This window comes from Pungitius pungitius, chromosome 4 (assembly GCF_949316345.1).
Source record: "Pungitius pungitius chromosome 4, fPunPun2.1, whole genome shotgun sequence".
Taxonomy (NCBI): domain Eukaryota; kingdom Metazoa; phylum Chordata; class Actinopteri; order Perciformes; family Gasterosteidae; genus Pungitius; species Pungitius pungitius.
This window is the reverse complement of record NC_084903.1, coordinates 24,205,007-24,228,179: the sequence shown is the minus strand read 5'-3', so window position 1 is coordinate 24,228,179 and position 23,173 is coordinate 24,205,007. Positions and strand designations below refer to the sequence as shown.

The 23,173-nt window shown below is 48.1% G+C and overlaps 2 protein-coding genes across 2 annotated transcripts; one reads left to right on the top strand and one right to left on the bottom strand.

The window, feature by feature from the left end:
- Positions 1-428: 428 nt before the first annotated feature.
- pacsin3 (protein kinase C and casein kinase substrate in neurons 3) lies at positions 429-8,015 on the top strand. The gene is made up of 9 exons (XM_062561931.1): positions 429-529; positions 869-1,025; positions 1,106-1,341; positions 1,953-2,108; positions 2,400-2,575; positions 3,090-3,210; positions 4,184-4,326; positions 4,591-4,769; positions 5,735-8,015. Exons 1-9 carry the CDS (start codon positions 476-478, stop codon positions 5,848-5,850), a joined length of 1,338 nt encoding a protein of 445 aa, XP_062417915.1. The 5' UTR covers positions 429-475; the 3' UTR covers positions 5,851-8,015.
- Positions 8,016-8,146: 131 nt separating this feature from the next.
- LOC119228671 (Golgi apparatus protein 1-like) lies at positions 8,147-22,684 on the bottom strand. The gene is made up of 26 exons (XM_037488514.2): positions 22,253-22,684; positions 19,949-19,978; positions 19,640-19,726; positions 19,344-19,559; positions 18,965-19,168; positions 18,461-18,532; positions 18,188-18,374; positions 17,844-18,061; positions 17,626-17,747; positions 17,326-17,427; positions 16,925-17,078; positions 15,688-15,825; positions 14,836-14,922; positions 14,693-14,755; positions 14,397-14,510; positions 14,078-14,166; positions 13,838-13,955; positions 13,348-13,440; positions 13,106-13,243; positions 12,761-12,884; positions 12,549-12,691; positions 11,660-11,761; positions 11,449-11,556; positions 11,264-11,384; positions 11,077-11,183; positions 8,147-10,124 (listed from the first exon to the last, which is right to left on the bottom strand). The coding sequence occupies exons 1-26, from the start codon at positions 22,655-22,657 to the stop codon at positions 9,957-9,959; spliced, it is 3,510 nt and encodes a 1,169-aa protein (XP_037344411.2). The 5' UTR covers positions 22,658-22,684; the 3' UTR covers positions 8,147-9,956.
- Between the last annotated feature and the right edge of the window lie 489 nt (positions 22,685-23,173).

Here is a 23,173-nt window from a genome sequence, read left to right as displayed (position 1 = left end):
AGCGAGGGTTAGCGATGTGAGGCCCTGTAGCTGTACACAGAGCTCAGAGGGACCCTATGTGTAACATAGTGGGGCCACAAACACAGGACCTTCCTCCAGGTCACCTGTGTTCATGCAGGACTCTTTGAATTGATAGTTTTCTTCAATTGTATTTATTATGAGCACTTTAAGTTCATTCTTGATTTTTAACTCCAGTTGTCCAAACGGTTTTGCTTCTTTAGTTTCAGGACAAAGTTTTTTTTAACTTAATGGATATTTGATTCTATTTATTTGTTGTTTCTGCTTTTATTTTGTCGGTCAGTTTGCATAAGAGCCCTTTGATCTGAACTCAACTGTGTGAAAGGTGCAGTGATGCAAATGATTGATGGATGGTTGTGAAGAGTGACTGACAGCTCCTGGTCTCTGTCTCTGTCCGTCTCTCTCTGCAGCGTCTTCTGTAGCCGCCATCATTCTGTGCTGTAAGGCCGACCCTCAGATGTCTTCCAACGGAGACCTCAACGACCCGGGGAGCTCTGACAGCTTCTGGGAGGTACAGAACGCACACACACACACACACACACACACACGCACACAGGTTGTTCCATTGGTTACACACATCAGTAAAAGGTTTCTACTGAGGGGATTTTGGAAATGTGTTTGCATCTCTTGATGATGAATCATGAATCAGAAAGTACCGCCTGGGTCTACGACACTTGGTCATGTGGGCAGGAGGAGCGCTGTGATTGGTGGACGTCCGCAGCTTAAAAAGAAAAAAAGGAAATCCCTTGAGTTATTAAACCTCTTGATGTACACAGTGTCTCTACATGAGGCTCCTGTTTCATGGATCCCTTTGAAATGACCAAGACGTCTGTCTCTGGTCCCTCTGCAGCCGGGGAACTACAAGCGGACCGTGAGGCGGATCGACGACGGCCACCGGCTCTGCACCGAGGTGGTCAGCTGCTTCCAGGAGAGGGCCAAGATAGAGAAGAGTTACGCTCTGCAGCTCAGCGACTGGGCCAAGCGGTGGAGGGGCGTGGTGGAGAAAGGTGAGCAGGACACCATACGACCTGTGATGGTACCGCTGGTCCAGGGCTACTTGTCGGTTACTGGCTTTCCTCACCCTCAGGTCCTCAGTACGGGACGCTGGAGAAAGCGTGGCACGCCTTCATGCAGGCGGCCGACCGGCTGAGCGAGCTGCACCTGGAGCTGCGCGAGCGGCTGGCGTGCGAGGACAGCGAGAAGGTGCGCAACTGGCAGAAGGAAGCCTTCCACAAGCAGATGATGGGCGGCTTCAAGGAGACCAAGGACGCAGACGACGGCTTCCGCAAGGCGCAGAAGCCCTGGGTCCGCAAGCTGAAGGAGGTGAGCGTCGCCGTGGTTACAGCCCACATGGAGCGGGGGGGTCACACTTCGCCAGTGGCGTCACAACGTAGACCGGTGCAGAGACTATTCGAGTCTTTCTTTAAATGGGATTCTAGAGCACTGCACATATTTCATCTTATCCCTGCACTATTTAGTCTTTATCAAACCGTCTGATGTCATGCACCAACCACAAATAGAAGTCAAATTCCTTCTATGTCTGACATATTTTGGTAATAAATATTTGTTACTTGTAGAAAACCAAACACGTTACTCTCAGCCGATACTCATTGTTACCGAGTAGAGCCTGAACGCACCATGCGAGTCTGCTCACCCTCCGCTAACGAAGCGTTGAGCCTCCCAACAAGTCACTGATGTCCCAGAAGTGCATGATGGGAATAAATCACCATGTGTCCCAAAGTAGAAACGTCCCTAGCTTCCTTTTCTCCGATGTAACACACAAGCGATAAAGAGCTGTAAACTAAATCTTATTAGTATATTATTATTACGCCTTAGTGAGAAAAGTGATGAAGACGCCCGGTGACTAATGGAAGGAAATCACATCAAAGTGTGTGTGTGTGTGTGTGTGTGTGTGTGTGTGTGTGTGGGTCCAGGTGGACGCCAGTAAGAAGAGCTACCATCAGGCCAGGAAGGAGGAGTGGACGGCGGTTACCAGGGAAACGCACGCCAAGGCCGACCCGACCAAGTCTCAGGAGGAAGTCCGCAAATTCACAACCCGAGTGGAGCGCTGCAGCGAGGAGGCCGACAAAGTACGAAGCTCACACACACACACACACACACACACACACACACAGCAGGAGGGTGTGTCAGAGTCCAGAGGAACATACCTGTGTGTTGAGGGACGTGACCCGGCTTGTCTCCCTCTGACGGAGCGCTGCAGGTAGTTCAGGAAATGGTCCACCCCCCCGAAGGATCCACATCACTGTTCAGCTTTAATGAGACTATTCTGTCCTTCTGATGGGCCGAAATGTAAAGGAAATGCATCCCAAAGGGACATTTAAATAGTACATAGTGTGTGTGTGTGTGTGTGTGTGTGTCAGGTGAAGCAGCGCTACACCAAGGCCCTGGATGAGCTGAACCGCTGTAACCCCCGCTACATGGAGGACATGGAGCAGGTGTTCGACCTGACGCAGGACGCCGAGCGCAGGAGGCTGCGCTTCTTCAAAGACGTCCTGCTGGACATCCACACGCACCTCGACCTGTCTGTCAAAGACGGGTAGGACACACACACACACACACACACAGACACACACACACACACAGTGACTCGCGGTCGGCTGATTCACAGAGAAATGTGGAGGTTTGAACGAGTGTGTGTATGTACACAAGAGTTAATATAAAACTCAGCGTTGACCATTAACTCTTGACCCTCTCGTTCTGTTTAAACAAGCTGCTGTTACCACGGTAACCATACAGGTGAAGTCCAACAGGATCTTTGTCCAAATATTGAACAAAAACATGTCTGAGCTTTGCACAGTGGAGAGGAAGTGATGAAAGGAATGTAGCAGGGGGGCGGGGCTAATGACAGGCACTGATTTCATTGTACACCTCAAACACATCTGTTATTAGCAGAATGTTCTAGAACACAACTCATTCTCCCGAGAATCTTTACATCTCACAGATTATGTTTGACACAAACACCTTAATATGAAACTTTTTATTTCAGATTCAAGGTCCAGATGGATCCAGACAGAACTTTGATGATGATTGACAGTCCTTTTGTCCAACAGGTTCAAAGCCCTGCACCGGGACTTGGGTCAGACCATCCAAGCAGCCAATGATGCTGAAGACCTGCGATGGTGGAGGAACACCCACGGACCGGGCATGAGCATGAACTGGCCCCAGTTACTGGCCCCAGTTTGAGGTGCGTGTGCGTGCGTGTGTGTGTGTGTGCGTCCGTCCTGTTCTTCCCCCCCCCCCCCCCCCCACACACACACCTTAAACTAGTATTTGAATCTAGTTCTTGTGTTTTTTACGTCATTCATTTGAACATGTTGAGCAGAGCTGCAGGAGTCCTTCAGTGTGTGGTTGAAGGGACTGAATACTAAACAGGCTTCTGGTGAAAGACCTGTTGTGTGACTGAGGGCTGTGAGTGGGCTCAGGAATGTCTGCACACACACACACACACACACACACACAGATTTCCCTGCAGCTCTACAGACGTGTGCATTTTCTTTGTTTTTAACTTTTCTCCACGTTGATTCGCTCCTGCGACACCTCAGAGTGTATTTGTGTCATTACAGTGTGTTAAACCCGGTTTAGTAGGTGTTACGCAGCTTGCAGGAAGTCAGGTGACAGTCAGCTGACCGCTCGGCTTCAGGCTGATAGTTAGAAACCGTCTTTGTGTTGTCAGACCTCAGTGAGAGGCTAGACGTGCAGAGGAATGTTCACGTTCTTCTGCTGTTTGGACTCTGGAGGTCAACAGGATGCAGGAAGGCGTCTCCTGGTGGAGGAGGGAGGGAAGCATCTCCACATGTATCCTGCATGTGTCCCCCACTAATGAGGGTTTAAAAGAGAAAAGAATCTCCTCTCCCACAGCCCCCCCCCCCCCCACACACACACATGCTGGTTTTTCTGTGCTTGTGAGGCCTCCCGGTTGAGTGGATTCATTCATAACTTGAATCCTGCTGCGTATCGGTACGTCACACGGGGCTCACAGCCGTTTTGGAGGTTTTTACCGTTTGTAAACAATAAAACGGCAGCTACTGTCGCGGTGAGGAGGAGCGCAGCCTCCTTCACGTGTGATCGTGTGCGACTCCGTAGATGTTCCCCTGAGAGGAGCGCGTGACCCTCTCTGAGCCCGTCTGTGATCTGCTGTCAGCAGGAGTGGTCTCCGGAGGCCGGTCGCTCCATCAGCAGGAAGGAGCGAGGAGGACGCCAGGAGGACAACGTGGTCACCCTCACCAACATCGTGTCCTCCAGCGGAGGCGACGCGCCGCCCAGCCCCATCACCATGGACACCGGCAGGTAGGAGGACACACACACACACACACGTACACAGGGAGTACAGCGGTGTTTGAGACGCACATGGAGGCAGCATGAAGTTTAGTCTGTTGGCTAATGAGTAGTTTGAGAGAGGTGTGTGTGTGTGTGTGTGTGTGTGTGTGTGTGTGTGTGTGTGTTCCCTCCTTGGCAGAAGACCTTTGGCTGTAAAAAGCTCCTGTATATGTGAAGAGAAGTACATTTCATTAAGCGCACTAATGTGTGTGTGTGTGTGTGTGTGTGTGTCAGGGGGAAGGATTACTCGTCAGACTGGTCCGACGAGGAGAGTCCTCCGAAGGTGCAGGCGGTGAACGGCGTGATGGGGGAGGAGCACGAGGAGGAGGAGGAGACTCAGGTAGAGGGGGTGCGAGTCCGAGCGCTCTATGACTACACGGGCCAGGAGGCCGATGAGCTCAGCTTTAAAGCAGGTATTAACGCCTACTAATACTTAAAGTGTGTGTGGGGGGGGGCTGACTTTTTGTTTCATCACTTTTAACTTGCTGCTGCACATTTTGATGAAATCACACATTCATACATATTGTAGTATTCCTTTTAAGTTTATATTTGAGAGCCTGAAAACGTCTGAAAAGATGAGTTTTCTTTAATTGGTTCCCCTTTGAAGCACACACACACACACACACACACACACACACACACACACACCTCGAGTGACAGAAACATTTTGGCATTTTGTCAAATTCACAAATAGGATTTTAAAACTAAAACTAATTTCACATCTTTCAACACTAAAGAGGATAAATCTCTTCACTTTTAAGGTATAAACTGCTGTATTTCTGTGACTTGTGTGATTGTTGAATATTCTGTGACGTGTGTGTGACGGATTCAGCAGCTTCACGTCGTCAGTCCTCTTTGGAAATAAAAGCATTTTAAGAACAAAAAGTCATTGAATTGATGCTTTTATTTTGATACACCTCGCTGCTGGTATTGTTGTTGTAAATGAAGTCACCTGAGTGGTTTTATCTTCCTCATCCACTGGATGCTTTATTAAGAATAACAAACTAATAGAATCAGTAATGAGTCCAGTAAAGGCTCCTTCATTCAAAAAGGACTTCCATGACAAATGAAATGTATTCGAGACTTTACATCACCAATGTGTTGTTTTGATTAATATCAGTATTTATTTTTTGGACTTTGAAATAATTTATACGAATGTTAAGTTTCTGTCTTTCGATATTTCAAAAGTGATTCCGCTTTGATACCAAATGATCTATATTAAATTACAAAAAGCAGGTCCATTGCGTGGGGGAACCCGAGCACCAAAATATATCATTTTAATTCTTTAAAGTCAGATGATTTTCTCTTCTGTGTTTAGAACTCAAGTTTGTGGTTTTTGTGACCTGTGACCTGTGACCTGTGACCTTCCTCCCTCCAGGCGAGGAGCTGCTGAAGATGAGCGAGGAGGACGAGCAGGGCTGGTGTAGAGGACGGCTGAGCGGCGGCCAGGTGGGCCTCTACCCCGCCAACTACGTCCAGGCCGTCTCCTCCTGATGCCCCGCCCCCTCTCTGGTCACCTAGCAACCCCCGAGACGCAAGGACCAATCAAAAGACACCCGACAGTTTAACAGACTCTAAAACTCACCAGAGTTTGTTTTTTTTGTGGATAAAAGGTGAGATTCCAGACGCTGTAGGAGAACACGGGACGTTGTCTTTCTTTTTCACTGGATAGAGGCACAAAATACACAGGAAAGCAAAAAGGAGAAAACCTGGCTGATGGCGCTCAACAGGGCCAACTGTGATTGGCTGAAACATCTGTCAATCAAACACATGCTTCTTTTTAAAGAAATGGCTTTGGCATTTTGGTGAATCATTTTTTGTTGCAGGGTTGGTAAGAATGCAGCCTGTTAGCTTAGCTTAGCTTAAAGCCTGGAAGTTTAAAGACTTTTAAATTTAAGAATTTAAAGTCCTTTTCATTTTCTTTTTTTTTTCATTGAATGTTACACGAGCACATCAACAGTTACCAACTGTTTTAGAAAGTATTTGGTTCCTTGTTTAAGAGTCAAAGTATCAAACTTGTGTGCGTTAATGTAAAACTTCACGACTACCTGGATGCGTTTTGGCAAGAATGACCTGATTGACTCTTTTCTATGCCCCGCCCCCAGCTGCTAGTCCAATGAGGAGAGCCGGATAGTTAGCGAGACCTTGGTCGGAGCTGGCTGATGCCACGCTATGACTGACCAGTCTGCGTCAACCATTGGATGTTAATTCTTAACCTCAACCGTCTTCGGTAGTTGGTCGCCTTCTAGTCCAGCTTAAACCTGACTGCTAACCGCTAACGGAAGCTAACGTCTACAGCGCTGAGAAGGCTCTGCTAACGGCGTCTTCTGTAGCGATCCGCCGTCTCTTGATAATCGGAACGTAAACTACATCTGCTTCTAAAACTATGTCTTTATTAAAGCCTTTAGTATTCTCATCATTAAATAAAATCAACTTATTGTGTGGGCGGGAAAATATAATTTTAGTAGAAAACTTTTTCCAGTCTTTGAACTAGTGGCCGTTTGAGGAACTGCAGCTTGAGGCGCCTCTTGTCCTTCATCGTCTCCGCTCAGCAGATCGGCTCAAAAGACGTGAAACAAAAACACTGTTAGTGCCTTAAGTGTCCGTGAGGAACCACGGCTCCCAGTAGGAACCAGTAGGAACCACAACTCCCAGTAGGAACCAGTAGGAACCACGACTCCCAGTAGGAACCAGTAGGAACCACGACTCCCAGTAGGAACCAGTAGGAACCACGGCTCCAAGTAGGAACCAGACTAAAGACTTTTACGTTGGCTCATTCAGCTCGACATCGTTATGCTTGAGTTATCTGGGATGTTTTTATGTGTTACCTGTACGTTTGCATCAAGTCATCGTTGATTATTGACGCGTTAACTGTCGCTGTCGGTTTCTTTTTGTTAAAGAAAAGCATTTTTACAGTCGACCTTTTTACTTCCTAATTTATTCTCCTTTTTAATTTAGTGATTCTTCATTTCAGGGAGGAGAAAGTAAAGCTGACTTTTAGATTTGGGTGGTTTTGTAGTTTTTAGTTTAGTCCGCGATCACAAATCACTTCAATCATGTGGAATAATGAATAATACGTGACGACGTCTTCCCAGATACGGGGTTTTGTTTCCCTGTTTAAATGTTTATTTGGGGGAAACTCCTCGGACTGCTAACCAGCCATTAATAAGAGATCTAGTTATAAAACGCGTTAAGGCTGCTTCTTTATTCTTTTTCTTTAAGACATCATTACATGTACAGAACAAATTGGGAAGCAACAATAAAAAGCTTTCCTCAGAGAAAGGTGGTTTGTCTTTTGTCCTCGAAAAATGTTGAGTTCAAGCATTTTGGGTAGAAAATGAAAACAAGTCAAAAGTTCTGAATGTTTTTGAAAGTTATCTGGGGGGGAAAAAAGTCCAAATATGTTATGCTTAAAAATATAAAGAAATGTCAAAATATTACATCCAAAGTTTTGAAGAAAAAGTATTTAAAAAATATGGGGAAAAAAAGTAAAAATATGTTGGGTCAAGAAAAGGTAAAAATAAGTGCCTAAATATGTTGGAATTAAAGTTAAACACAAAAAAGTATATATTCGACCAAAAAAGTCAATGTGTTAGGTGAAAAAATGTTTAAAAAAAGAAGTGTAAATTTAGAAATACTGCTTCAAGTTAAAGTCCTGCATTCACGTAACCGACTTGTTATAATTATTGACAGTTGATTCAAAGTGGAAAATGGGAGAAAAAAGTACTTAATTGATGGTATTTAGTTACTTTACACCTAAAGAACATAATAAAAACTCAAGAGTCAAAGATACAAAAAATCAGCAGACAGGTTTATTAAATTGACAAATTTATATCTGTACAACGAAATCAAACTTCACAATGATAAATCTCTTACGTCGTCGTTTCACATAGTAATATTATGTAAAAAGGAAAAAGCACACCACTGTCAGTGAAGGCGGCCATCTTTGTTTCCTGCCAGCTTTCAGCTTGAAAAACCAGAGTTTTCACCAATATTTCAGAATAATAAATCTTCAGCTCCATTAACGTTTGTAAATAAGCAGAAAACATTGGGTTTATTCACACTATTCATCGGTTTAACTCAGGTTTTAAATCATTCACATTATTTTAACCAAAACGTTGTGAAATGTTTAATAAAAACAAAAGCTGAGCTTCTGTTTTTTTTTTCTTCACAAATTGAGACGGGCTTGTTGTGATGTCACCTCAACGCAGATGTGGCACGAGTTAAAGTGCAAAATTAAATATTCAAGCAGAAAAAAACAATGTTGGCACTTCTTTACTAAGTAATTCGCTTGTAGGAGAAAAAACATGCTTATTTCTCAAAAGTCCATCAAAGTAAAAGACAAACATCTTATAGCCAAGTTTCCAAAAACCAAACATTCTTTCCTTTGTTGTTTGATTGAACTATTTGTTGTGTTTTTGCAATTAATGTAACTAATGTGTTAAGTCTGTTTGGCCTGGTTAAAGTCACCCAGTACAGATGTTTCTGCTCACGTGGGTCACATCTGTTTAATCAGAGATGAGATTATATATATATGAGATATCTCATCTTTGATTTCAGATCATAGAGCTGCAGCCAAAGCCGTTTTAAATGTATTTTTAAAGGCAGCAGCTGGTTTTTAAAGACCGGAGTCAAGGGCGCCATTAGCTTAGCTTAGCATGAAACTGGAGAGCGCTAGCATGACTGTCCAAAGTAAACAGTGCTCCTATCAACCACAGACCTTGTATGAGAAGTGGACGTAGTCATGGTGATGCGCCATCTTGGTTTTTGCAACCAGTGAACAGGAAGTGACTTGGATACGCTACGTATGTGGTAGAGAGACCTGTCAATCACCAGGGAGCCCCACCCTGAAGCGTAGCCTGCTTTATGTGCCAGACTCCAGCCTCTATGCTAAGCTAGGATTCATTTAGTTTATTTACCATTTGTGCTCATGCAGGAGTGTAAACCCCTTTTAATTTTTAGTCGGGGTGATGAAACTTAGCTTCACATGCTAACACCGTTAGCAACAGCATGACATCTATGAAAGTTGAAAATAAAGGAACTTTACAGAAAACCAGCTGTTTTGAAACTGTTGTTTGGGTGTAAAAGTTTCTGTGTCACATGACGGATTGTGTTGGGGGGGGGGGGGGGGGGGCGGCGCATGGCAAGACCATCCAGAAAAATCCCAAATGTTGACGTGGACGGCTGAACGAGGATGGGACGACGAGAAAAAAGAAAAAGGTTTACCAAGCACGTCATAAAGATTTGAAACCCGAAGGTTTGAGTTTCTGTGAGCGACGTCCTGCTGCTCTTCATGCTCCAGTCTTCAGTTAAATATCAGGCAGGGAAGAAACATGACCTCAGGCTCACAAAGGATCCAATCCGACCGCTCCAAACATCCTCCGGACGGGAACTAAGGGCGGTTTTAAAATGAAAAGATCAGTTTGCGCCCAAATGAGGATTTTTGAAGAGTTTTTTTTCTGATTTGCATTTGATGCAAATTTTCAGCAGCGGCTGCAGCAGAATAAATTGAGGAGCTCCGCATGTAGTTGCTGGCGTTGGCTGGTTTGCAGGAGGGGGAGGAGTCAGAGCGAGGTGGGAGGAGTCATGTCTCTGGCCCTCTACCGGTCCTTCAGTTCTCTCGTCACTTGCTTGGTGATGCGACCGCACAGCAGCCCCACCAGGAAGAGCACGCACACGCTCAGCGCGATCATCAGCAGGATGTAGTTCTTGGAGGGCGACGTCATCACCTGCACGGCCAGGTCCGAGAAGCCCTCCGCCGGCGCCACCTGCAGGACGGAAAACACAGGTTGTCGTGACGACTGGTGGCGGACGCGCTATGAAGGTAGATTTGTGTCTTCATTTAGGCAAACAACATTTTTTTTTATAGCAAATTTTAATTAAATTTAAAAAGTTTAGCTCTATTCATTTTGTACGTGGTGGGCGGGGCTTACGCCGCTAGATGAACTTTGAACGACCCCTTCTCACTCAGAAGGAGCCGCAGGTACTGATCCAGGCTCTTGTCATCTCCTGGACTATTGTAACTGTCTCCTGGCAGGTCTCCCTGCTCCATTCCACCTCTGCAGCTCATCCAGAATGCAGCAGCTCCACTGGTCTTCAACCTTCCTAAGTTCTCCTACACTACTCCACTCCTCCTCTCTTCACTGGTTACCAGTGGCTGCCTCATCCAGTTCAAAGCACTGGTTCTCACTTGGCATGCTGTGAATGGATGGGGTCCAGTCTCCATCCAGGACCTGGTCAAACCCTCCATCCCAACATCAAGCTGCTTGTTCCTCACTGAGAGCAGAACACTGGACTAGATCTCCACTCTTTGCTGTCCTGCTCCTAGATGGTGGAAGGAGCTCTGTGATGACATCAGGACCACAGAGAGCCTTCACATCTTCACACTAAAGACACACCTCTTCAGACTAAACACTAACACACTGTAGACCTTAAACTGGACTTATAATGGATCTGATCTAGAACCTGTTGTACATCGGCTTATTTGATGAAATTGGTACTTTCTTGTTTCTTGTTCTTCTGAGTTTGTTTCCTTCAGGTTGAAATGCTCTTATTGTAAGTTTCTTTGGATAAAAGCCTCTGACAGGAGGCGACTGTGAGCAGCGACACGGAGGTAAGCGGACTTTGTATTTTTTCAAATTAAGGATTATCTCGAGTTAAATAACCCCAGCTGTTTTTAAGAGGAAGCGTCCTCCTCTTCCTCCTCCTCCTCCTCCTCACCTTTGCGGCGTAGCTCCACATGTCGATGCGGTCTTGAAGTCGTTTCTTGCACTCCGGCTGCAGACGAACCCTTTTGTCCTGCAGCGCCTCCATCAGACACGACATCTCTGTGGGACAGACGCAGCGACGCGTTAAAACAGACCAACAAACGTGGCGGCATCCCTTCATCATGTGAGAGGTCACCCACGTCTTCCTCGGCCCGGCGTGATGGCGGCGCAGTGGTGCTTGAGGTCCAGAGCGCACGCCGTGTGCAGCACCGGGTCCACGAAGATGTCGGCCTTGCTCTCCTTCAGCATGTTCAGGACCTCCTGAGACGGGACCAGGTTTATTACTGTTATCGTTATTGTTATTATTCAACTGACCTTTTTTTACCTTTTTACAGGCTTCCTGTTTGATTTTCAGCAGGTTGACTTTCAGACATTCCTCCACCTGACCCGTCTGCTCCTGAGCCGCCGCCTCCTCCGCACACAACCTGGAGATCTGCAGGAGGACCGAGGACAGTGGAAATAGGAGAGGAGGACGATGAAGAGAAAAAAAAGAAACAGGAAACAGAGTGTGTGTGTGTGTGTGTGTGTGTGCATACCTCATCTGTGCAGTGCACCTGTAGCTGAGGGTCCAGTCTGTAATCTAGTGCCGACTCCTGGAGGATCACTCTGATCTGGTCCTCGCAGTCTGGAGACAACCTCTGAACCAAAGAAAACACGCCATTCAAAGACAAGGCTTTAGAACAAGTGTCTGTAGGATGGTGATGGAGGTGTCGGTAGGATGATGATGGAGGTGTCGGTAGGATGGTGATGGAGGTGTCGGTAGGATGGTGATGGAGGTGTCAGACGGTGGTGACGGAGGTGTCGGTAGGATGGTGATGGAGGTGTCGGTAGGATGGTGACGGAGGTGTCGGTAGGATGGTGATGGAGGTGTCAGACGGTGGTGATGGAGGTGTCGGTAGGATGGTGATGGAGGTGTCGGTAGGATGGTGACGGAGGTGTCGGTAGGATGGTGATGGAGGTGTCGGTAGGATGGTGACGGAGGTGTCGGTAGGATGGTGACGGAGGTGTCTGTAGGATGGTGATGTCGGTAGGATGGTGATGGAGGTGTCAGTAGGATGGTGAAGGAGGTGTCTGTAGGATGGTGACGGAGATGTCGGTAGGATGGTGACGGAGGTGTCGGTAGGATGGTGACGGAGGTGTCGGTAGGATGGTGAAGGAGGTGTCAGTAGGATGGTGAAGGAGGTGTCAGTAGGATGGTGAAGGAGGTGTCAGTAGGATGGTGAAGGAGGTTTGAGCAGGGCGTGGTGATGGAGGTGTCGGTAGGATGGTGACGGAGGTGTCAGTAGGATGGTGACGGAGGTGTCGGTAGGATGGTGAAGGAGGTGTCAGTAGGATGGTGATGGAGGTGTCGGTAGGATGGTGACGGAGGTGTCGGTAGGATGGTGATGGAGGTGTCAGACAGTGGTGACGGAGGTGCGGACTCACCTGGTCGGCGTACTTGAGCTTCAGGCAGCCGATCACCTGACCCTCCAGCTCGCTCTCCTCCGTCACTTTGTTCAGGATCGACTGGCAGAACTTGGGGATGTCGGCTCGACACGATTTGCTCAACACGGGGTTCAACCTGTAGTCTGGGGGGGGGAGATGAGGATGAGGAGGAAGTGGAGAAGGACCAAGAGGAGGAAGAGGAGGACACTGACCCGTGTTCTGGGTGATCTGCCTCTTGGTGATCATCTGCTTGCACTTTGGATCCATCAGCTCGCTGTTCTTGTTCTGCTTCAGGCACTGCAGGAGGCTCCTGGCGTCGGCGTCGGTGCAGAAACGCTGCAGGAGACCAACAAGGCGCCCCGGAGGTCACGTGACCGCGCCTTACACTCCTCACATTGAAGGCATGCGGTGATTCTATGAACCAGTGGTTCCACATCTGGATCGGTTTGTTTACACTTTGTGTGTCTAACATCATTCAAATAAGAAATAACATGTTTTGTGATATAAGACCACTTCCTCCATCTTTTTCCTTCTCTTAGCCCCCCCGCCCCCCCCACCTTGATCATCTGCTTGCAGACTCTCATCAGCTGGTAGTCGAGTTCAGGGTCAGTCATCTCCACCTCCTGAAGCCTGAAGATCCTCTGATGGCAGCGCTGACTGAGCTGCTTCTTCTGCTCCTTCAGACACTCGATCATCTGAGAGGAGGAAGAGGTGGAAGAAGAAAAGGACGAAGAGGTGGAGGAGTTTAACACCACCAACCTCAGCAGGAGGCCTCGTCTCTCCAGATGTTTCTCCTCACCTGGGCGTTGCCGAAGGCCACGTTGGGGCACAGCCGGCTGATGTCAGACTTACAGGGATCGTAGAGCTCCGGCTCCAACCGGATGTCCTCCGACTGGGGGGGAGGGGGCAGGGGGGGAGGGGGCAGGGGGGGGGCACCGTCACTGTGACATCACGCTCAGCTTTATAGACCACATTGCTAACTGCTTATAATTAGGCGAACAAGGTGTTACTCTCATGAATCAAAAACACTGTGAAAGTGTTAAAACAATGATGAGGTAGAGACCTGTCAATCACAGTAAGCCCCGCCCTAAAGCATCTCCTGCTTTATCATCCACTAAATGAACATCATGCTGCACTGAAGAAGACCAGAAACTAGAGACTAAGGACTGTGTGTGTGTGTGTGTGTGTGTGTGTGTGTGTGTGTGTGTGTGTGTGTGTGTGTGTGTGTGTGTGTGTGTGTGTGTGTGTGTGTGTGTGTGTGTGTGTGTGTGTGTGTGTGTGTGTGTTACCATCTCCAGCTCCTCCACCCGCAGCTGTTTCCGACACTTGAGTGAAACACGCTGCTCTCGGACCTCCTGCAGCGTGTCGTTCTTCACTGTGGTGCTTAGGCAGATGACCACGTCCACCCTGTGGGACCAATAATAGGATCAATAATGGGATCAATAATAGGACCAACAATGGGACCAAAAATGGGATCAATAATTGGAAGAAAAAGAAGCGTCTCACATGAACTCTACGTTCAAACTCACTTTTTCTTGATGTTTGGACACAGGCGGAGAACGTCCTCCTTGCAGGCCATCTTGAACTTATAAGAGAAGCGGAAGTCCTTCATCTGGACCTGGAAGTGGAGCATTTATTGGTGATCTCTCACATCATTTTGCATCTCTCTCTCCTCCTGCTAACGTAAAACAAGGACCTGAAGGACTCCAACAAAGAGCTCCATCGTGTGTGAGATCACAACAAACTTTTGAAAGAAGCACAAGTCCAAGTGTCTGCGTTTAAATTTGATGCCGCCTTTGTAAAACCTCCCCTAACTAACAAGTGAGGGACGTTGTCACGGTAACCGACCAGCTGGAAGTGGGTGACGCCGACCGAACACTTGTCGTTCATCTCCTTCTGATGTTTGTTCTGAACCAAACACTCCATCAGGTCCCCGGTATCGATCTGGATGTCAGCTACGTCCTGCACACACACACACACACACACACACACACACACACACACACACACACACACACACACACACACACACACACACACACACACACACACACACACACACATCACTTCTTTGACACCTTTGTTCTGTAGAGGATCTCATTGGCTGTCTGAACCAGTGACACAATCCCATCTCCACTACTCACATGGCAGTGGGCCTGAGTGACGGCTTCGCAGGCTCGGATGAGCAGAGCGTCGATCTGGATGTCCTGCAGAGCGACAGGAAGTTCAGCAGGAAGTTCAGCAGGAAGTTTCAACAGGTGACACAAAGATAGTCGGCTTTAATGACCTCTGACTCCAGCTCGGTCAGGTTGCCCACGACCTCCCTGCAGGCGGAGACCAGGTCCTCCAGGTGGTCCTGGAGACACTCGAGCTCCTGGACACACCGGGACACACACACGGGAAACCGTCAGTAGAGTCCACATGATTCATATTTAAATGGTTTAAAACATGCTACAACCTTCCTCTGAGCCTCTTTAAATTATTTCAAGCTTTACTTTCTTTTTAAAGGAGTTTCCTTCTTGTGAGAGTAAGGACATTGCCGACCTGTCAATCAGCGTGTAGCCCCGCCCTAAAGCATCCCCTCCTTTATGGTCTGTTTGGACCATCATTCACTCAGATTTCCTCATAGACGTCTATGGGACCCGAGGAGTCGCCCCCTGCTGGTCACTACACAGAAGTAGAGTCATTTCCTCATAGACGTCTATGGGAGCAGAGGAGTCGCCCCCTGCTGGTCACTACACAGAAGTAGAGTCATTTCCTCATAGACGTCTATGGGAGCAGAGGAGTCGCCCCCTGCTGGTCACTACACAGAAGTAGAGTCATTTCCTCATAGACGTCTATGGGAGCAGAGGAGTCGCCCCCTGCTGGTCACTACACAGAAGTAGAGTCATTTCCTCATAGACGTCTATGGGAGCAGAGGAGTCGCCCCCTGCTGGTCACTACACAGAAGTAGAGTCATTTCCTCATAGACGTCTATGGGAGCAGAGGAGTCGCCCCCTGCTGGTCACTACACAGAAGTAGAGTCATTTCCTCATAGACGTCTAAGGGAGCAGAGGAGTCGCCCCCTGCTGGTCACTACACAGGATGCAGCTCTGACCTCCTGGTTGCATCAATATTTGAGGATCAGCGTCCGTCTCACCTGTCCAGCGTCCGTCTTCTCGCTGCACCACTTCCCGAGGTCGGTCATGCAGAGTTTCTGCAGCTTTGGGTCCAACTTCACATCCAGCGCCCTCTGGTGGAGAATCCTCTGAACCTCCACCTTACAGTCCCGAGATAACTGCACACACACACACACACACACACTAATAAACATCAGTGATGAACTAACATCACTCCACTCGTAATGTTCAGTTTTCATAAACTCTATCCTGATAGAAGCTGCTTTATTGATCCTCTCTTGACCCTGACAGCAGATATTCTGTTCCATCATCATTGGAGGAGCCGCAGTTTATGTCCATGTATTTAAATAACTCATTTTTGTTCTTTTTATTTGGGTTAAAAGCAACGTGTGCCCCCTACAGGTGAGGCACCTGTAAGTCGGTGTGCTAGTCGGCCTCAGTCAGGTTTATCCTCGCTTTTCTCATTACGATAAATAACCAGCGAACAACAAGGCTGCGAAGTCCCTGTGACAGGAGGACCGGTTTCACCCTGATGGAGAGGCGTGAGTGATGAATGAGTGATGAGGGAGTGATGAGTGAGTGAGTGATGAAGGCGTGATGAATGAGTGAGTGATGAAGGCGTGATGAATGAGTGATGAAGGAGTGAGTGATGAGGAAGTAATGAATGAGGGAGTGAGTGGTGAGGGAGTGAGTGGTGAAGTAGTGATGAATGAGTGATGAAGGAGTGATGAATGAAGGTGTGATGAAGGCGTGATGAAGGCATGATGAAGGCATGATGAGTGAGTGATGAAGGAGTGATGATGGAGTGAGTGATGAATGAATGATGGATGAAGGCATGATGAAGGAGTGATGATGGAGTGAGTGATGAAGGCGTGATTAAGGAGTGAGTGATGAAGGCGTGATGAATGAGTGATGAAGGAGTGATGAGTGAGTGATGAATGAAGGCGTGATGAAGGAGTGAGTGATGAAGGCGTGATGAATGAGGGATAAAGGAGTGAGTGATGAAGGCGTGATGAATGAGTGATGAAGGCGTGATGAGTGAGTGATGAATGAAGGCGTGATGAAGGCGTGATGAATGAGTGATAAAGGAGTGAGTGATGAAGGCGTGATGAATGAGTGAGTGATGAAGGCGTGATGAATGAGTGATGAAGGCGTGATGAAGGCGTGATGAGTGAGTGATGAATGAAGGCGTGATGAATGAGTGATGATGAAGGCGTGATGAATGAGTGATGAAGGCGTGATGGCGTGTGCTGGTACCCGGCGGCCCTGCTCCTCGCTGCGGTAGGCGTGGCGGTACAGGCAGGAGAAGACGGCGCCCGGCGGCATCAGCTCGCTGGTCTCGTTCCAGCCGTGTGTGTGGCAGAGGCGGGCGGCGTCACCCTGACACTTCCTGTACAGCACGGGGTCCAATCTGAGGGAGCAACGCAGGACTTTAACCCTCTGCTCCTCTACGGATCTTAAAGGTTCCTCTGAGTCGCAGTTGTTCACATCAACAGAAGAGTTTCATTTGAATCTGGAGTGAACTGTTCCTTTAAGAGGAAGAAACAAGTAGATATTTTATATATATATATATGTAAAATAGTATACATGTTTCATACAATTATTCCATATATAATATAATATTAAACTTGTAAAGATGTTTGTGGGTTCAGACTCACTTCCAGTCTCTGGAAATAAAATACTGCAGCTCCAACAGGCGGTGTTCACAGTCCTCCACCATCTTCTCTGTGTACAGGTGCTCCATCAGGCACGACAGGATCCTACACACACACACACACACACACACACACACACACACACGATGCACGAGTGTCTTTTAGGCCCCGGAGGTACTGCCGATGATTAAATTCAATTAAATACTATAATTAAATATCATTTTTTAATCATTTCCGTAGATAAACAAACGTGTGCGTGTGTGTGTGTGTGTGTGTGTGTGCGTGTGCGTGCGTGCGTCTCACATGGGGTCTCCGTTGTGGATGTGCTTGCAGGCGGTCTGGATGACGGACTCGCAGGCCTCGTTGAGGGCCCGGTCGATCCGGTAGTCGGCTCCGGGGTCGACGGATTGGATCAAAGTCTGAAGCTGCAGAGGGAGGTTAAAGGTTCTGTTGTTGAATCCGATCCACCGAGACGCTTCGTTACGTAACGACTCAGAGCCTCGGAGGCCCCTTGGACTCACGGCGCTCTGGCAGACGCCGTCCACGGTGGCGCTGCGGTCGCCGCGTCCGATCCTCATCAGACAGTGCAGCGTGCGGCCCTTGCGGTGGAGGCCCGAGCAGTGGCCCTCGATCTCCGCCCGGCAGTGCAGCACGATCTCCGGGCTCAGGGAGAAGTCCTCCATCAGCATCCGCCTGTAGTCCAGCATCTCGCCCTGACACTCGCCGCTGACCGGGCGACCTGAAGGCGAAAGAGAAGCCACGCCCCCCCCCCGACAAGCTTCAATCCACATTTGTGTGTACATCTTAATGGTGAGCTGTTCCAGGTCCGTTGGGAGCACTCTAGGAACATGTGCTGCAGACTCACCGCGGTGCACGGCGGCCTCCAGGCACAGCAGCAGGTAGGACAGCCGGGCCTCGCGGGCCCGCGGCAGGTTGGTGTCCAGGCTGCAGCGCTGCTTCCTCAGGTCCGTCTTGCAGGCTTTGGCCAGCGAGTAACTGACTCTGTAGTCCTGGGAGATGAGCTTCTGACGGGTGGTCAGAGCGTCGCGGCACTGGGGGGGGCGAGGGGGGGGGGGGGGGGGGGGGGGTTAGGAGACAAGCTGGCCCACAGTCCCAGAACACGTACCAGAACACGTACCTTTTCTGACATGGCCTCCTCGAACTTGTGATTGAACAAACACTTGTAGACTTTTCCTTCTCCGGCCTGAGTCTGTGGAGGAGGAGTCACATGTCACATGTCACAGCACGTCTTACATGGAACATCATGAAGACCTGTCAATCAGCGTGAAGCCCCGCCCTTGGAGTCGCCCCCTGCTGGTCACTACACAGAATGCAGCTCTGAACCGCCTCCTTGCTAATAAATCATCACTCAGAAATGACTTTGCTGCCATCCTCAATATTTACGATCAACATTGATTGAACATCCACGCAATAAGTAATAACTATTTTTAGGTCTATATTTAACGATGTGTGTTTTGGATTTAAACAAATAACATTTGAGAGAAAATAAAACCAAAAAGTAGTGGGACATACTATTATAAATATATCCTTTTATTATTTCCTTTCTAGCATCTCAGGGTTTAAGTCCATTGTAATAAAGAACTAAAGACAGATTCTGTGTATAAAACAAAGTCTTCCTCACGTTCTGACAGAACCTCTCGCGGTCGTCTCTGCAGGAGAAGAACAGATGTCGGTCGAGGTGAAAGTCGTCCGATGACAGCTCTGCCACCCGCAGGATGGCCTTCTGACACTCCTCTCTGATTGGACGAGAGCGATCCTGCTGCTCCGCCTCCTTTACCAGCGCCTTCTCCAGGCAGGAGATGACCTCCCCCTGGGAGTGGACGTCCTGGAGAGAGCCCCAGGAAACATTTGAAAGGTTTGGGTGATGAAATACATCGTCGAAGGAATATTTATTAACAAATTATTTAGAATAACGTCACTTCGTCGCCTTTTTCTGGTTTCAAGATGCACGGAACCTTAAATGATCTCTCACACACACACACACACACACACACACACACCTTGTGTCCCACGTTGACGCTGCCGCAGCGCAGCCGGTTGATGTCGTCTCTGCACTTGTCCATGAAGCCGCAGATGAGCCGGTAGTCGCTGAAGACGATGCTGGTCATCTTGGTGACGTACTGGTTGCACTGGTAATCGCTGACGTTGGCGCGGTGGTCCACCAGGCAGGACACCAGGTAGCCCCTCCCCCGCTCCTCCTCGTTGCACTCCTTTATCTGGAGGGAGCACAGGTGGGAACATTCATCTGGGTGCATTTTGAAAGCAGGTTTTATTGAGAAGATGAATACTGAAGGACCTCGGCGATGGAGCTCTTGCAGACCTCCGTGGCCACCGACTCGAACTTTGGGTCCGTGGTCAGGTTGAGTTTATAGTTCCACAGCAGCTGAGGGAGTAAAAACATCAGTTTCATAAAGGAGCGACGTAGTGACGTCCATCGTTAGTTTTGAAGCTTTGAGTTTGCTTATTTGATCGTCGCCATCTTGGATTTTTGGAACCAGGAAGTGATTGTTCATGGTGAGACCATAAAGTCATGTTTAATGTGTACTTGGTTATATTCCACCACGGCAATCAGCCTTTGAACCACATAACAATATAAAACACTCACGTGGTTACAGTCAGGAGCGAGCTCAGATTCCTGCAGGAAGAGAGGGGAGGTCAAAGGTCACAAGCATGTAAAATAGGGAGAATAAAAACGCTGACTCAAGCAAATTAGGTGACACATTACAGAGGGACACAAACATATGTTCCTCCCACACAAAGAACCAAGCAGCAGCTGCTCCACAGCTTCTCTGACTACCAAGAATACAAATAAAATGACTAAAAAGCCAAAGATTCAGAATGATCAAAAGAAAATGTGTCCAAACAAACATTGCTTTAAAACAATTCTGCTTGTTTTTTAATTTGTTGACAAATGTTATCTTTCATTTCATTTCACCTTTATTTAAATCTATCTAGTATATGAATAAAATCCTCTCCAGACGCCTGAGATTCACACTGTGACACAAAAACAGACCAAAGCTGCTCCGTAATCATCGATCGATACAAAGGCTCCTCGTGACTGACCTCAGGTCTGACCTCAGGTCTGATCTCAGGTCTGACCTCAGGTCTGACCTCAGGTCTGATCTCAGGTCTGATCTCAGGTCTGATCTCAGGTCTGATCTCAGGTCTGATCTCATGACTGACCTCAGGTCTGATCTCAGGTCTGATCTCAGGTCTGATCTCATGACTGACCTCAGGTCTGACCTCAGGTCTGATCTCAGGTCTGATCTCATGACTGACCTCAGGTCTGACCTCAGGTCTGATCTCAGGTCTGATCTCAGGTCTGATCTCATGACTGACCTCAGGTCTGATCTCAGGTCTGATCTCAGGTCTGATCTCTGGTCTGACCTCAGGTCTGATCTCATGACTGACCTCAGGTCTGACCTCAGGTCTGATCTCAGGTCTGATCTCAGGTCTGATCTCAGGTCTGATCTCATGACTGACCTCAGGTCTGATCTCAGGTCTGATCTCATGACTGACCTCAGGTCTGACCTCAGGTCTGATCTCAGGTCTGATCTCATGACTGACCTCAGGTCTGATCTCAGGTCTGATCTCAGGTCTGATCTCAGGTCTGATCTCATGACTGACCTCAGGTCTGATCTCAGGTCTGATCTCATGACTGACCTCAGGTCTGACCTCAGGTCTGATCTCAGGTCTGATCTCATGACTGACCTCAGGTCTGATCTCAGGTCTGATCTCAGGTCTGATCTCAGGTCTGATCTCATGACTGACCTCAGGTCTGATCTCAGGTCTGATCTCAGGTCTGACCTCAGGTCTGATCTCAGGTCGGATCTCAGGTCTGATCTCGGGCGAAGTGACTTCCTGTCTTTGTTTGTTTACATCTCTTCAGGCCACAGACGCCACGAATAAATAACTAAAGAGTAAGCACGCTGCTCTGCTGCCTGTTGTGTGCCTGTGTGTGTGTGTGTCTTTTCCCACAGAGAAGGCAGATTTATAAGAGCCATTTACCTCTTTGGGAGGCCACAGCTGTTCATGGAGTTGAAGCGATGTAATTATCTCAGTAAAGAGGGCATCGCTCAAAGGAATGTGTGTGTGTGTGTGTGTGTGTGTGTGTCTGACGTCAGCACGGGGATGGTCCTTCGCAGACATCCGCTCGGTGCGTTGCCGTCGGTTACACTTAAAATGCCTTTATAATCAGCAAATGAAGCTCGGATGGAAACAACGGTTCGAAGGAAAATTTAAAAGAAAATCAGACGTAGATTGATGGGGATTATTTTTAAAGTTATAACTTTGGGGCAGGTTTAGTGTCTAAAGATTACATTAAAGGAATAAAACAATACTTGTTCATGCTTCGGTCAGGTGGATGAAGAGCAATTAGATGTACTCAGTTTATAGAATTTCAAACAACCCAGAGACAATATAGTTATATATTACACTGATTTATTTTTATCCTGAATGTGCAGACTTTAACTTTTACAGAGAATCGTATTGAATAGTTCACTGAATTGTGACACATATAAATGATTAACTAAATTGTCAAGGGCCATTGTAGCATTGAAATCTTTTTTTTGTAAACTAACATCTAAACCCCAGATAAATAATAATAATAATGACGAATGCATAAATAAATTAGTCTTAAAATTGGAGTCGGATAAACGTGCAGTAAAAGTACACTGAGTATATATTAAAAACTGCATATGTGTGTGGATGTGTGTATTCTGTATTTCTGCATGACGTAAACACGGGAGGAGCAGAGGTTTTAATCCACCTGCGTGGCGCCTCGGACACTGACGCAGGTGCAGATGTTCACATCAGCATCGGTGTCCCGCTGCGTGGACGCGAACCACCGGGGCGACACACCCAGCAGAAGCCCGTCACCTCCCGGCGGGGGGGGGGGGGGCGCGCTTACCTCTCTGCGGTCCTGCAGGCACTCCAGCACGGCCAGGTTGTTGGTCCAGGTGTGCTTGGGACAGAAGCGGGACATGTCCTCCCGGCAGGCCGCCTCCTCCGACAGCTTCCAGCCGGTCGCCCTTCGAGGCTGAGAGGCCCCAACGACCGCAGCGGCAGCGGCGGCGGCGGCGGCGGGAGCAGGTGCATCCTTCCCCGCGGGGTCCGCGGCTCTGAGGCCGGGCGGGTCGGGGAGCTCCGCCGGGACTCCGGCGGGCTTGGAGCCGAGGACGGAGCCGAGGCCGCAGAGACACACGCACGTCAGCAGCAGCGGAGCGAGCAGCGGGGGCCGCGAGTATCTGTAAGCCGCCATCTTCGCACCACAGGCAAGCTGGTGCTGCTGATGCTGCTGATGCTGCTGCTGCATCACTTCCGGTCTGAGAGTTCGCGATAAAAGCCCTTATGGCCCCACTTCCGGTTATCGTAAACGTTTCCGCTTGTGAGGCGGTTGTTGATATAATGTTTACACTATGGTTTGAACGCTGATTTAAACAACTTAGCATCTCTTTTCGGTTTGAATAAAACTCCTTCCTGTAATTAACTGTAATCAATCAAATATTTACTCAAAAAAATAACAGGTTTTTTTTACAAGCCAAAAGACAAAAAACAGAGCAACAATGCAGATGCAATATTCCCAAATACACTCATTCCATGTGTGCGTGTGTGTGTGTGTGTGTGTGTGTGTGTGTGTGCGTGTGTGTGTGTGTGTGTGTGTGTGTGTGTGTGTGCGTGTGTGTGTGTGTGTGTGCGTACGTGTGTGTGTGCGTGTGTGCGTACATGTGTGTGTTTGTGTGCATGCATGTGTGTGTGCGTGTGTGCGTACGTGTGTGTGTGTGTGTTGAGCAGCTGGGTAAAAAGGGAACCAGTCAGCAATAAATCCTCC

Excerpts from the sequence above, each read along its gene's own strand:
- LOC119228671 (XM_037488514.2), bottom strand. The coding sequence starts at position 22,657 with ATGCAGCAGCAGCATCAGCAGCATCAGCAGCACCAGCTTGCCTGTGGT. Across the intron at positions 18,375-18,460 it reads AGGAGGCCATGTCAGAAAAG|TGCCGCGACGCTCTGACCAC; the intron begins GTACGTGTTCTG and ends CGCCCCCCCCAG. Across the intron at positions 13,244-13,347 it reads TGGCCTTCGGCAACGCCCAG|ATGATCGAGTGTCTGAAGGA; the intron begins GTGAGGAGAAAC and ends TCCTCCTCTCAG.
- pacsin3 (XM_062561931.1), top strand. The coding sequence starts at position 476 with ATGTCTTCCAACGGAGACCTCAACGACCCGGGGAGCTCTGACAGCTTC. Across the intron at positions 1,026-1,105 it reads GAGGGGCGTGGTGGAGAAAG|GTCCTCAGTACGGGACGCTG; the intron begins GTGAGCAGGACA and ends CCTCACCCTCAG. Across the intron at positions 2,109-2,399 it reads GCAGCGAGGAGGCCGACAAA|GTGAAGCAGCGCTACACCAA; the intron begins GTACGAAGCTCA and ends TGTGTGTGTCAG.